The sequence below is a fragment of the Gigantopelta aegis genome, chromosome 6, assembly GCF_016097555.1.
Source record: "Gigantopelta aegis isolate Gae_Host chromosome 6, Gae_host_genome, whole genome shotgun sequence".
NCBI lineage: Eukaryota > Metazoa > Mollusca > Gastropoda > Neomphalida > Peltospiridae > Gigantopelta > Gigantopelta aegis.
In genome coordinates this window covers 61,599,701-61,613,566 of record NC_054704.1, presented here as the reverse complement: position 1 = coordinate 61,613,566, position 13,866 = coordinate 61,599,701, and the positions used below count along the sequence as shown (strand labels likewise).

At 36.6% G+C, this 13,866-nt stretch overlaps 1 protein-coding gene across 1 annotated transcript; it reads left to right on the top strand.

Annotated features, from left to right (window-relative positions):
• The first annotated feature begins 94 nt into the window (after window positions 1-94).
• LOC121374012 lies at window positions 95-6,725 on the top strand. Its single transcript, XM_041500884.1, has 4 exons — window positions 95-381; window positions 3,275-3,396; window positions 5,506-5,590; window positions 6,570-6,725. Coding segments are annotated over exons 1-4 (390 nt in total). The 5' UTR covers window positions 95-200; the 3' UTR covers window positions 6,572-6,725.
• The last annotated feature ends 7,141 nt before the right edge of the window (window positions 6,726-13,866 follow it).

The window sequence follows — 13,866 nt, the reverse complement described above, 5'->3', positions numbered from 1 at the left end:
GGGAGATTCCCTAGACTAGTTTTATTTTAACAGTTCGCTTTGCAGTTTTATAAAATGTTTAGGACCATGATTTGGGTCTATGACATTCCGAGTTTGTCCACGTGTGATAAGTTTATGTTTATTTGTGTCCGTTTGGTGTATTAGTTTTAAGATCAGTAATTAAATGTTGTTATGTTTTGGATTAGTTAACGTGTCATAGTATGTTCAAGCTACGCGTAAATCACTACATCAGTATTATTTTGTTTATTGTAATCGCATGTATACTCGTTAGTGGCAGTGATCAATCTCAAAATACGAAAGAGGTTAATCATGATGGAACTAGTGACGAGACGGCTGCAGGTGACCATGGTGAAACCAAGAAATTATCAGGAATTACCAAATGTATCCTTTTAACAACTAAATCCGAATGCTGGTAAACTCGCCCTAAAATCATCTCGCCTGAATTGTTTGCCAATTAACTCTCCACACTGGGCCCCAGTGTTTGGACAACTCCCCCAAATTTTTAATTGTGACAAAATTAAAATTGAAACGTCTACAACTTGGTGTCATTTTATTTATTAATATTATTATTATAGTAAAACTGCTATTATAACCACTTGTTATGATGTCAACTCGATTTGGCAAAGTGCACAAAATGACGTCACATAGTTAATTATAGATTTTGTATTACAGACTTTATAGAACTTTGTTTTTTGAAAATTACCTGTGAACCGTGATTAAAATACATAGTTAAATCAATACCCAGAACAGTGTGTAAAGTAGTTTACATTGTTTCTATATGCATGGATGTGTAGACACTGTATATAAAAAATAAAGGCTTTAAAAAACCCAAATAGCTGGGGTAATAAATCGAATAACAAACTCGGTACCAGTTATTGTCAAATTTATGTCCCTCATGAAATAATTTTCACTTGTCACACATTAAAGCTTGTGACAAGTGAAAATTATTTTACTCGGGACATAAATTTGATAATAACTGGAAACTAGTTTATTATTCTCTATGTATCACCCGGAAGTAGATATGTTTGAAAATGTTTCAAGCAAGAACACCCCTGCAACACCATCTGTAAGAGAAGGACACCCCTAGCTCCCACCCTCATCCTCTGTGTCGACTTTGCAATGAATCCGCCCTCCCTTTTATGAGCAGATTAATTGTTACACGTCACATCAGGTATATCAATCTTAAAACTGAAGAAACTAATGTACCAGTCTGTTGAATTTTGCGGAATGATGATGAAACCAGTATGCGTTGCAATATTCTGTAATAACATCCATCCCAATAATTAAGTCAGCAATAAATTGTTAGTTTTTTAGTGTTACTACTGTGACAATTTACATCTTTGAATTCCCAGTGTATGTTCTAGCATGAAATATATTGCAGTTCTATCAAATCTAATATATTATACTTTGGACAAAATAAAGTGCATCTGGTGCGAATTGACCCACCACTGGGATGAGTTTGGGGCGAGTTGACTCAACAGTCTTGGGCAAGTTGACTAACCACTGGGGCAAGTTGACCTGCCCACCTAAATCCAACTGGCAGGCCTTTAGGTCCTGGTTGGAGTTATTGGGTATTTATAACGGTACCGGGTCACAGGGTGGATCATGGAATGAGTCCAGTGTGCAGTGCTGTATAATACAGTATTGTATGTTGTATATTGAGAACAGGTTGAAAACCATCATCAGTCAAAGCGCTGTAATGGCCGCTGTAAACCTCCAAAAATTACGTTTAAATCAGAAAATCTATACATGGGTTGATTCCTAATATTGTCATCCATTATTTCATGGAAAACGTTCCATCTCCTACTGAGAAGAATTTAATCTAATATTTTGAAATATGTAAATTGTAGAGTGTTTTCTTGAACATGATTTAAAAATGTCTAACTAAAAGATTTTTTTTTTTGTATTAGGGGCCACTCATAAAGTATATATGCACAAAATGTTGGATTTTCTACACACCTCCACAGATCCACACCATGTATAGGAGGGCGGGATGTAGCCCAGTGGTAAATTGCCTGCACGATGTGCAGTCGGCCTGGGGTCGATCCCCGTCGGAGGGTCCATTGAGCTATTTCTCGTTCCAGCCAGTGTACCACAACTGGTATATATCCAAGGCTGTGGTATGTACTATCCTGTTTGTGGGATGGTGCATATAAAAGATCCCTTGCTGCTAATCGGAAAGAGTAGCCCATGAAATAGCGACAGCAGGTTTCCTCTCTCAATATCTATGTGGTCCTTAACCATGTCTGACACCATTTAACTGTAAATAAAATGTGTTGAGTGCATCGTTCAATAAAACATTTCCTTCCTTATGTATATGTTTGATTATTGCCCCATGTTTGGGTGTACATCATTCTTTGACAGTGAAAAAGTACATTGGTCTGTGAGCGATTACCTATCAGCCCTATGCTCTCGTCATTCAGACCTCTCCCACCCTTAGGTGTTAACATTCTTTATGGATGGCCTCTTAGACAACTACTAAATGTTGTAGCCAATTTGGCCAATGTTTTGCCTGGTAGGGGACATGTATTTCTTTAGCAGTACTCTCAGAATGCTTCTTCATGGAGTAAGAGGTGTCTGCCTGTGCAGGCTGATAAAGTGCTACATGGCCAGATATTATTTTATGTTTCTTTGTTTGTTTAGTTTCCAACAATAAAACTTTACATCTTTTAATCGGCAACAGCATTTTAGAACAAATAACAAGAAAGTAAAACACAACAATGATAAAAATGCCATCATAGATAAACTGCTGAATTTCATAGAATATATAATTGTACATGTATGTCAAGGTCTAGTTACTGAAATAAGCAATACCAATGTAAATACCAAAAGGACACTCACGTTACTATACACTAAGGTTTGAATAACCAAATAATAAATTGTTGCTGTTAAAACTTTGATACAGAAATACATTATTTGTATTGTATATTGAAAATTGCCATTAACATGTTCTGTGAAAATTGTGTCTTCAGTAGAATGCCTAATTGGGGGTCAACTTTAAGAATATCTGTTTAGTGATGAAGAATTCCAATATCAGTCAACATATTCATCCATAGCTTTGTGTTAATATTATACCCAGATCAATGATAATATCGAGGTAATTCATTCATAATTTAACTGGAAGGAAAGAAAGAATTCAAGAAGAGTTTTCTTCAAAAAAAGTATACACAGTATGAAGATGACCTGCACTTTGTGTATGGTAGTTTTGTTGTGGTAGCTAGGAACTAGAGTGACTGGTACAGTACTGGTATAAAGGTTTTCCTTGATTGTTTAGTTAAGAAATTGTTCAGTGAGCACCGTGTGATGCAGCTGAATGCGATCAAGTCACTGCAACATTTTGGAGACTACACCCAGCGATTTAAGTTGGTTGAGATCATGTTGCAGCAACTTTTTTCAGTAAGCATAATAAACCATTTTCTTCTTTTTCTCCAACTACAGGCAAAAAGCAGCTTGTCACTTGCTACTTTAAGTGAACTTTAACATAAATATGTAGCACTGGTGATCCAGTAGCATAATCGATGGTTTATATATATATATATATATATATATATGTGTGTGTGTGTGCTCCTCCCCACACACACTTTTTGGAACGTTAATTCCTACGCCACTGTGTAGTACAGGTATACGAGTACAGAAACTGTTTTGCTGCCTACTTCGGGATGATGAGAGTTACTGCATGGAATTAGGTACTGAAATACAAATTCTCTTTCACGTCAGGCCATGATTAGATTTACTTCATGAAGTTAGGTACTGAAATACAAACTTTCTTTCAAGTCCAGCTGTGAAGAGAGTTACTTCATGGAGTTAGGTCCTGAAATACAAACTGTTTCCAATCAGGCCATGATGAGAGTTACTTCATGGAGTTATGTACTGAAATACAAACTCTTTTTCCAGTCAGCATGATAAGAGTTGTTTCATGGAGTTGGATACTGAAACACAAACTCTTTCCAGTCAGGTCATAGTATGATTTATCCAGGTTTTTTTATCTGCACCCATTTCTACACACATCCGTCGTCTGTCCAATTCGATAGTATAGAAAACACTTGATGCAAACAGACCTATCCACCTCTGATTCTACACATTTTCTTTAATGTTTCATGTATACTATCAAATCTATTTATTTCATACAGATTATTATCATGTCTGTAAAATTAGTTATTAATACAATCAGGGCTTCTAGATTATGGTAGCCCCACTCCCATGGCGAGTGATATTAAATGTTGGGCTAGTAAATAACTACTGTTGCCATCCAGGTACTGACTCCAAACCCTGAGTGAGTGCTCCGCAAGGCTCAATGGGTAGGTGTAAACCACTGACCAGTGATCCATAACTAGTTCAACAAAGGCCATGGTTTGTGCTATCCTGCCTGTGGGAAGCGCAAATAAAAGATCCCTTGCTGCTAATCGGAAAGAGTAGCCCATGTAGTGGCAACAGCAGGTTTCCTCTCAAAATCTGTGTGGTACTTAACCATATGTCTTATGCCATATAACCGTAAATAAAATGTGTTGAGTGCGTCATTAAAAAAATATTCCTGGTATTGTTTATTATCGTGATTCGCATTTTAAGTTTGTTTTGTTTAACAATACTACTAGAGCACACTGAATTATTAATCAGCTATTGGATGACAAATAACCCACATCTTATCCAATTTCTTTTTATGATCATCTTACATGAATGAGTTATCAAATGATATGTGGCAAGTCACATGTAGCTATAAACTGTTATATTTTGTTTAATGATACATATATTTAGTCGTTCATTATTCTTATCGTTAGCTTTATTATTGTTGTTGGGTCACCAGTGTGTTTAAATAATGATGTATAATTGTATGTATATGTAGTAGTGTTGGTATAAAGTACTCCTAATGGCACTAGCTAGTGGGAATTTCCCTAGTAGCTCAGTTGGTAGAGCACTGGACTCATAGTCCATAGTTCAAATCCCATCGTTGGAGGTTGATGTTTCTGTTGCATTTGGAGCCGCTGTAGGGACTGAGCTAGTAGGGAAATTCCCACTAGCTATTGCCAGTAGGAGCACTTCATGCCAACACTACTACATACTCCCCCCTCAAGTGAAGCTATGTCCCGGAGCTGTGGGCCACAGGCAGTTGCACTGTTACATGTTCTAACTTGGTTATAATTGTATTCTTGTGTTAAAAACACACCCAATACCTATGTTGGCTCTAAATGTAACAAAAAAATCAACATCACTAAGGGGATTTGAACCATGGACTCTCAGTACAAGAATCCAGCACTCTGCCAACTGAGCTAATAGGGAAATTCCCACTAGCTTCTGCCAGTAGGAGCACTTTATCCAAACACTACTATGTACATATACATCATATATAAGCACAGTAATAAAGCATTTTGTATTGTTTCGAGTTATAATATAGAACACACTAATTACTAGAATTCTTTAAAACAGTAAAAATAAATAATAAAGTATGACAGTTTTCAGTTTCATTTTGGTGATGTTCATGTATTTCTGATGTTATATATTGCTTTTTAGGTCATGTCCCGCGCCAGGGCAAATCTAACAGAATGGGGCCATCTTCCTGGGGACCCCTTTCCAGATAATGAGACCATCCAAGAATGTAAGTGAAGTTTTTTGGGTTTTTTTTAATATACACATGTATTTCCTTCCTTTTTTATAATTTGACCATTGGTTGGAGATTTCTAAGTTATCTTCATTATGTTAGGTTTTATTTTGATCACATCTGAGAGAAGTCACAGTAATTGAGGGACACATTAAAGTTACAAAAGCACGACTACTTGGTAATTTTCCTTGTGCCAAAAACTGAAAACTTTCAAACAAGGTATTTATAGCGTTGATTGCATGAGTAACAATTTTTCACTTTGAGTGAATGTGAAAGATCTTGAACTGATATAGCTACGCATATAATGTGGTATCCTCAGTTCTAAATTAGTAAGTTAATAAAGGCAGAAACAAATATAATGATAAAAAAAAACCAAGCGCTTTATGGTTAACTTTGAATACACATGCATATATGAGGTAAATATTCCCATGGATTGCCCTATATGTAACATACATTGTACAGGTAGGCATGTTTGCTGGGGATAAAAAAAATGTTTACTTATTTTGCTGTTTGGTTCAGGAATTAATTTGCATTGTATTACAAACTGAAGTTTCGAAGTATTGATGCAACATCATGTTTCAAACCAGCGTCGTGATAGGTCATCGGTCTACAGGCTGGTAGGTACTGGGTTCGGATCTCAGTCGAGGCATGGGGTTTTTAATCCAGATACCGACTCCAAACCCTGAGTGAGTGCTCCGCAAGGCTCAATGGGTAGGTGTAAACCACTTGCACCGACTAGTGATCCATAACTGGTTCAACAAAGGCCATGGTTTGTGCTATCCTGCCTGTGGGAAGCGCAAATAAAAGATCCCTTGCTGCTAATCGGAAGAGTAGCCCATATAGTGGCGACAGCGGGTTTCCTCTCAAAATCTGTGTGGTCCGTAACCATATGTCTGACGCCATATAACCGTAAATAAAATGTGTTGAGTGCGTTGTTAAATAAAACATTTCTTTTTTTTCTTTCATGTTTCAAAAGAAATACTTTAATCAATGGTGAAAATGTTCTACTGCATCGAAACTACCACAAGAGAAAAATGCTACTAAAAGAAAAATGGAGCGGGTTTCTTCTCTGAGACTATATGTCAAAATTACCAAATGTTTGACATCCAATAGCTGATGATTAACAAATCAATGTGCTCTAGTGGTTTCGTTAAACAAAACAAACTTTAACTGTATCTGATAGTGACTCGGGCAGGGTTAGCTCTGGGTGATCAGAAAATTTCGCCAAATTATCTAAAAAATGCAAAACCTAGAGCTATTTTCCAACAAAATATAAAGTATAACACAATATTTTTTCGCCAAATTATAATAAAATTTGCCAATTCTTGTCAAAATTCGCAATTGGCAAATTTAGTGAGTGGCAGAGAGAGCCCTGCCCGGGTATGTTTTGGTATGGGTACATTTTCATTGAAAATGGAGAAGTTAGATTTGACCAAAAATGGGTACGTTTTGTTTGGGTATAATTTGCTTTGCATACATTTTGACTTATATTTGTTATTTAAGAATGAAAAATAAAGTGAAATATAGTAAGTAAAATATGTTTTGCTATATTTGAAGTTGTTTGATTTAAACAAAAAAATACTTTCAAGCCCATGTTATTATTTTTTTAAGAAAGCAACATGTTGAAAGCTAATGAGGAATGGGTGATGTGTATTGTAGATCAATGATTACTCTTGACAAAATGTTACTCTTGCTGAACTCTTAAGCATGTTAATCATTACCTGATTTAAAACCCAAATGCCTGCCAGTTGGAAAATGTTTTAAAGACTGAGTCAGCATTACGTATTACCTGATCACATAGACATGTTCATCTATCAATATGTCAGTGTAGTTACCGGTTGGTTCCATCTATATAATAATCATTTGGCATGTGGTGAAATGTGTGTCTTTGTTACTTGATTATTTTTGTAGATAAATTTCTGGACAGAACTTTTGTTCACAACATTATTACATAATGAAAATATATCTGTATTCTTATTGGTAAAAAACCAGTCACATGACCGTCCGTAAATAGTGATATTGCCCTGAGATGGTCTCACCGGTCCATCAAAAGTGATATTGCCCTGACCAATTACAATAAAGATTAGACAAAATTCTATCCAATAAATGAGTAGATAACATAATGCAACGTCAACTGCTAATTCTAATGTAAACAAGCACAAACTTGTGAAAAAATGTTTTGCAAAAAGATAACATCTTTAGTCATACCGAGTTTAATTCCGCAAATACGACAAAAACAAGGTCAGTAATCGTCAAATTGTGTATAGAATATATCGCAGATTTAGAAACGTACATGATACATAAAAATGCAGTTGGAATCGGCACTCTCAGGATGTTATGTTACAAATAAAAAATGCATTTGAAGGTAATCGGTAACTGTTAGTATAAATGTATGTTCAGATTTATCACATTTTGTGTTTTATTTTGCTATTACCGGGTAATATGATTTTGGCGCTCTTGCTGGTTATAATGTCTCGAATTTGATTTTTTGTCTTGGTAATGTTTCAACTGTTTATTTCCGCATTCCTCTGCGTGTCATACAACGTCATAGGATTACGTGACGTCACTAAATCCCATCAGTTTTAACGCATTGCGGGAAATTATAAGCGTTGGCGTATTTCCATTCTGATAAACAAAGCAGGAATGTACGAGTCTCATGATGATGATGATGATAACTAGTTTAACGTGCCCATATACCACTAGGGTTTCGAACACTCCCATCCTGAATCCGACCTCCGATAAGATCGGTGCCTGACTCAGGATGGAGGGGGGGGGGGGGGTTGAAAATGGGCAGAATTTTGAAAATAGCAATTAGTAAAGAAGTTAATAGATTAAATAAAGAAAATAAAAAGGTTACAAGCCAAAAATAAAAAAGAATTGACTGCCCGGCCGAATATTTATGTAATTTGGAGCATTTTAGAAGGACAGTCCAAAATTAAATAAGAGAAAGAAGAGAGGATCGGACTATTTAATAATATTAAAAAAAAGAAGTAATTTCAACATAAAATTTTGAATGCAGATCTAAAAGTTTAAAGTCCGATCGATATGTCCACGCGAGTGGCATCTACGGGGAGGTGATGATGTTCCTCTCCTCAAAGTGAGGCACCAGTCTCCTGTAGCTGTGGGTGCTAAGGCAGTGGACCATCTGTGGGTACTGGGCGCCGGTGACGATCTTCATGATTCTGTGGATGGTGTTGTTATCCATGTCATGGCTGAGGAATCCCTGTCGGTAAAGATCATCCCGGCGCGACGTTACTACAATAGCTTCCACTCCCCGTAGTTTGACCGTGTGGATGGCAACCTGGTGGCCATCGGGAAACGTCTTGAAGTTTTCCTCATAGACCCCGCCTGGCAGTCTGTCAGGGTCCGTGACGTCTCCCACCAAGTACTTAGAGTACTGGGCTTTGATCTTCCGCGCTGCCACTCTCCAGTTACCCGAAGAGGAAGTAGAAGGCCGCGTCTTGGCTGATTGGTCCCCCGGGTGGGTGGGGGGGGGTCACAGCCTTCCTCTTGACAGCCCCAACATCCAGAGTTGCCGTCGCGGAGTCCCCGTGGGTGGGGGTCTCGACGCAGACGAACGACGAGAGGGAACAGGTGATGTTGGTCGCAGTGCACTGGTTGGCTGCTCCACTTCCCGCATCTGAACAGTCGGTCCGGCTGGTTGGTGAGTCGCCTCCCGTTGATCCATCCGGTTTGGTCGTGGTGGGGGCATGTCTTATGGATGAGATTATGTAATAAAACAATTATTGACCACATTTCGGGCAATATCATGTTTTATGGACCGAAGAAATTGATATTGACTTTCCCTGAGGGACACTCAGGTCAAATATGAGCCTTGAGTGTTGGAATACCCAGGACAACCAACATATACTATAGCGTAACAAATGAATTTTTTTTATTTTAGAGGTCAAAACATGATTATTCCTGCTAAGTGGGAGTAGCCTTTTTGTTACTTTTTTTCACCTTGGGGTGGGATGTAGCCCAGTGGTAAAGCACTAGCTTGATGCATGGTTGGTTTGGATTGATCCCCGTTGGTGGGCCCATTGGGCTATTTCTCTTTCCAACCAGTGCACCACGACTGGTATATCAAAGGCAGTGCTATGTGCTATACTGTCTGTAGGATAGTGCATATAAAAGATTCTTTGCTGCATTAGGAAAAATGTTGCAGGTTTCCTCTGATGACTACGTGTCAGAATTACCAAATCTTTGACATCCAATAGCCGATGATTAATTAATCAATGTGCTCCAGTGGTGTCGTTAAACAAAACAAACTTTTTGTCACTTCTGCCACCCCTGCTTGGAAGAGAAGTGATGTCATCTCATGTAAACTATTCCTGTATGCACAGTTAAAGTTTGTTTTGTTTAACGACGCCACTAGAGCACATTGATTTATTAATCATCGGCTATTGGATGTCAAACATCTCATTATTCTGACATGTAGTCTTAGAGTGGAAACTCACTATGTTTTTTCATTAGTAGCAAGGGGTCTTTTATATGCACCATCCCACAGACAGGCTAGCACATACCACGGTCTTTGATATACCAGTTGTGGTGTATGCACTGAGTAAACAAATACAGTACTCTGAGGCAAAGGATGTGATTTAGCTCAATCGGTGGTGTGCTCACTTGAGGTAATTGCATTGCAGTATCAAGCCACCTCATTGGAAGGTTTTGGTAAGATAATACTGTATTGTACTAGTGTTAACCGTTAAGACAATACCACATTATATTAAGGTTTTGGTAAGATAATACTGTATTGTACTAGTGTTAACCGTTAAGACAATGTCACATTATATTAAGGTTCTGGTAAGATAATACTGTATTGTAAGACTAGTGTTAACCGTTTAAGACAAATACACATTAGTGTTATTCACATTATATTAAGGTGGTGGTAAGATAATACTGTATTGTACTAGTGTTAACCGTTAAGACAATGTCACATTATAAGGTTTTTTTGGTAAGATAATACTGTATTGTAGACTAGTGTATTACCGTTAAGACTGTATTGTACTAGTGTTACCGTTAAGACAATGTCATTATATTAAGGTTTGGTAAGATAATACTGTATTGTACTAGTGTTAACCGTTAAGACAATGTCACATTATATTAACCGTTGGTAAGATAATACTGTATTGTACTAGTGTTAACCGTTAAGACAATGTCACATTATATTAAGGTTTTGGTAAGATAATACTGTATTGTACTAGTGTTAACCGTTAAGACAATGTCACATTATATTAAGGTTTTGGTAAGATAATACTGTATTGTACTAGTGTTAACCGTTAAGACAATGTCACATTATATTAAGGTTTTGGTAAGATAATACTGTATTGTACTAGTGTTAACCGTTAAGACAATGTCACATTATATTAAGGTTTTGGTAAGATAATACTGTATTGTACTAGTGTTAACCGTTAAGACAATACCACATTATATTAAGGTTTTGGTAAGATAATACTGTATTGTACTAGTGTTAACCGTTAAGACAGCACCACATTATATTAAGGTTTTGGTAAGATAATACTGTATTGTACTAGTGTTAACCGTTAAGACAATGTCACATTATATTAAGGTTTTGGTAAGATAATACTGTATTGTACTAGTGTTAACCGTTAAGACAATGTCACATTATATTAAGGTTTTGGTAAGATAATACTGTATTGTACTAGTGTTAACCGTTAAGACAATGTCACATTATATTAAGGTTCTGGTAAGATAAGATAATACTAGTGTATTGTACTACATTATAACCGTTAAGACAATACTGTATTGTACTAGTGTTAACCGTTAAGACAATACCACATTATATTAAGGTTTTGGTAAGATAATACTGTATTGTACTAGTGTTAACCGTTAAGACAATGTCACATTATATTAAGGTTTTGGTAAGATAATACTGTATTGTACTAGTGTTAACCGTTAAGACAATGTCACATTATATTAAGGTTTTGGTAAGATAATACTGTATTGTACTAGTGTTAACCGTTAAGACAATGTCACATTATATTAAGGTTTTGGTAAGATAATACTGTATTGTACTAGTGTTAACCGTTAAGACAATGTCACATTATATTAAGGTTTTGGTAAGATAATACTGTATTGTACTAGTGTTAACCGTTAAGACAATACCACATTATATTAAGGTTTTGGTAAGATAATACTGTATTGTACTAGTGTTAACCGTTAAGACAATACCACATAGTGTTAACCGTTAAGACAATGTCACATTATATTAAGGTTCTGGTAAGATAATACTGTATTGTACTAGTGTTAACCGTTAAGACAATGTCACATTATATTAAGGTTTTGGTAAGATAATACTGTATTGTACTAGTGTTAACCGTTAAGACAATGTCACATTATATTAAGGTTTTGGTAAGATAATACTGTATTGTACTAGTGTTAACCGTTAAGACAATGTCACATTATATTAAGGTTTTGGTAAGATAATACTGTATTGTACTTGAGACACTGGTAACTGAGAACATATGTTGTTTGTGTAGCTCAGTGTTATGTTTTTGCATTGCCCTCCGTTTAAATCCATTTCTCACGCATCATAACTTCTCAAGTGGTGAAACTTGGTTTATAGTTACACCTTTGGATGTTCATCTTAATGCATGTTTTTAAAAAAACCCATAATTAATCATTTAATAAAAAAAAATAAAAAACATCGTTTTCTTCTTTTTGTTTTGGATAGACCTAATTATGAATTTTACATCACAATTGTATAAATAAAATTAATTAAACATGTAATTTAATTAGGTTGGAGGGGGTTGAGGTTTAAACAGTGTTTTAATTTGATTTTGTTTTTTAACATGCACATTAGTCACCGAATCACTATAATAAGCAAGACAGCTAGCTTCGTGGCATTGTTGATAACATGCAAGTGTTAAGATAGATCATCAGTGTTTGTTTTCTTCCCTTGACACACTATTCTACTGTTTCCTTTAAATGTTATCTGCAGTGTAGGTGAGAATGCAGCTGAGTTTCACTGAGACTGACAATTCATGGTACTCCACTTCTCACGGTGTGCATCTCTTAATCCTGGAATTGCCTCGCAAGAGATTACCCAGACATGTACACACACATGCACACAAACAATAAAACAAATATGTTTCAATGTGTCTTTTATCTTTTATCTCGATGCATTGGTACCTCCTTGGTTAAAAGAACTTTTCTTTTTTAATAGGGGTGGGGCATAGTCCAGTGGTAAAGCACTTGTCTGATGCTTAATTGATCTAGGATCGATTCCTGTCAGGGGACACATTGGACTATTTCTGATTCTAACCAGTGCTCCCTAATTCAGGTGCATGTATAGGAATTTTTAGTAGGGAGGTCTTGACTGGTGAGCAAAATTTATAGGGGTAGGGTTGAGTCATGCTCCTCCAGAAAATATATTGAAAAAAAAAGAAAATTTGTTGAGCTGGGAGGGTGTCAACTCCTGAAACCGTCTCCCTGCACACATGCCTGCAACTAGTGTTACAAAGGCCGTGGTATGTACTATTCTGTCTGTGGGAGGGTGTCAACTCCTGAAACCATCCCCCTGCACACATGCCTGCAACTAGTGTTACAAAGGCTGTGGTATGTACTATTCTGTCTGTGGGAGGGTGTCAACTCCCGAAACCGTCTTCCTGCACACATGCCTGCAACTAGTGTTACAAAGGCTGTGGTATGTACTATTCTGTCTGTGGGAGGGTGTCAACTCCTGAAACCGTCCCCCTGCACACATGCCTGCAACTAGTGTTACAAAGTACTGTGTGTACTATTCTGTCTGTGGGAAATGATAAATATACCTCCTGTAAGCCACTGGAGAACAATATGAATATACTCCTGTAAGCCACTGGAGAACAATATGTTGAAGTTAGTAACAAAACTGATTCTTGTGTGAACATGTACAAGTTTGATATGTTGTTTAGGATGGCTTTAAGAGTTAAGTTACAACAAAAATGAAGTATGTTGCAATATGTTCTAGGTTAGGCTTTTTTTAACCTTCAGTTGACTTGACTAAAAGCGGATATTGTCCACTTCACAAGTATCTGGTTTATTTTTTTCATCTGAGTTCCTGTCTAGATATCATTGTGGTTTTTTCTCAAGTGAAGATTTTCTGAATATTAATTTTGATGTTGATCAGTTCACTGATGATAAAGTGTGACTTGTCTGGCTTGACCCAGATAACATTATCAGTTTCTTGTAAACAAACAGAAAGCATGAAAGTCCATGATTACAACATCTTGTATGTTCTATGCTTGTCAAAAGTATATATAAACCATCTA

Bases quoted from the DNA above. Each gene is read 5' to 3' on its own strand.
- LOC121374012 (XM_041500884.1), top strand. From the start codon at position 201: ATGTTCAAGCTACGCGTAAATCACTACATCAGTATTATTTTGTTTATT. The intron at 382-3,274 runs GTATCCTTTTAA...TTGATTGTTTAG, and splicing joins ATTATCAGGAATTACCAAAT to TTAAGAAATTGTTCAGTGAG. The intron at 3,397-5,505 runs GTAAGCATAATA...ATTGCTTTTTAG, and splicing joins TGTTGCAGCAACTTTTTTCA to GTCATGTCCCGCGCCAGGGC.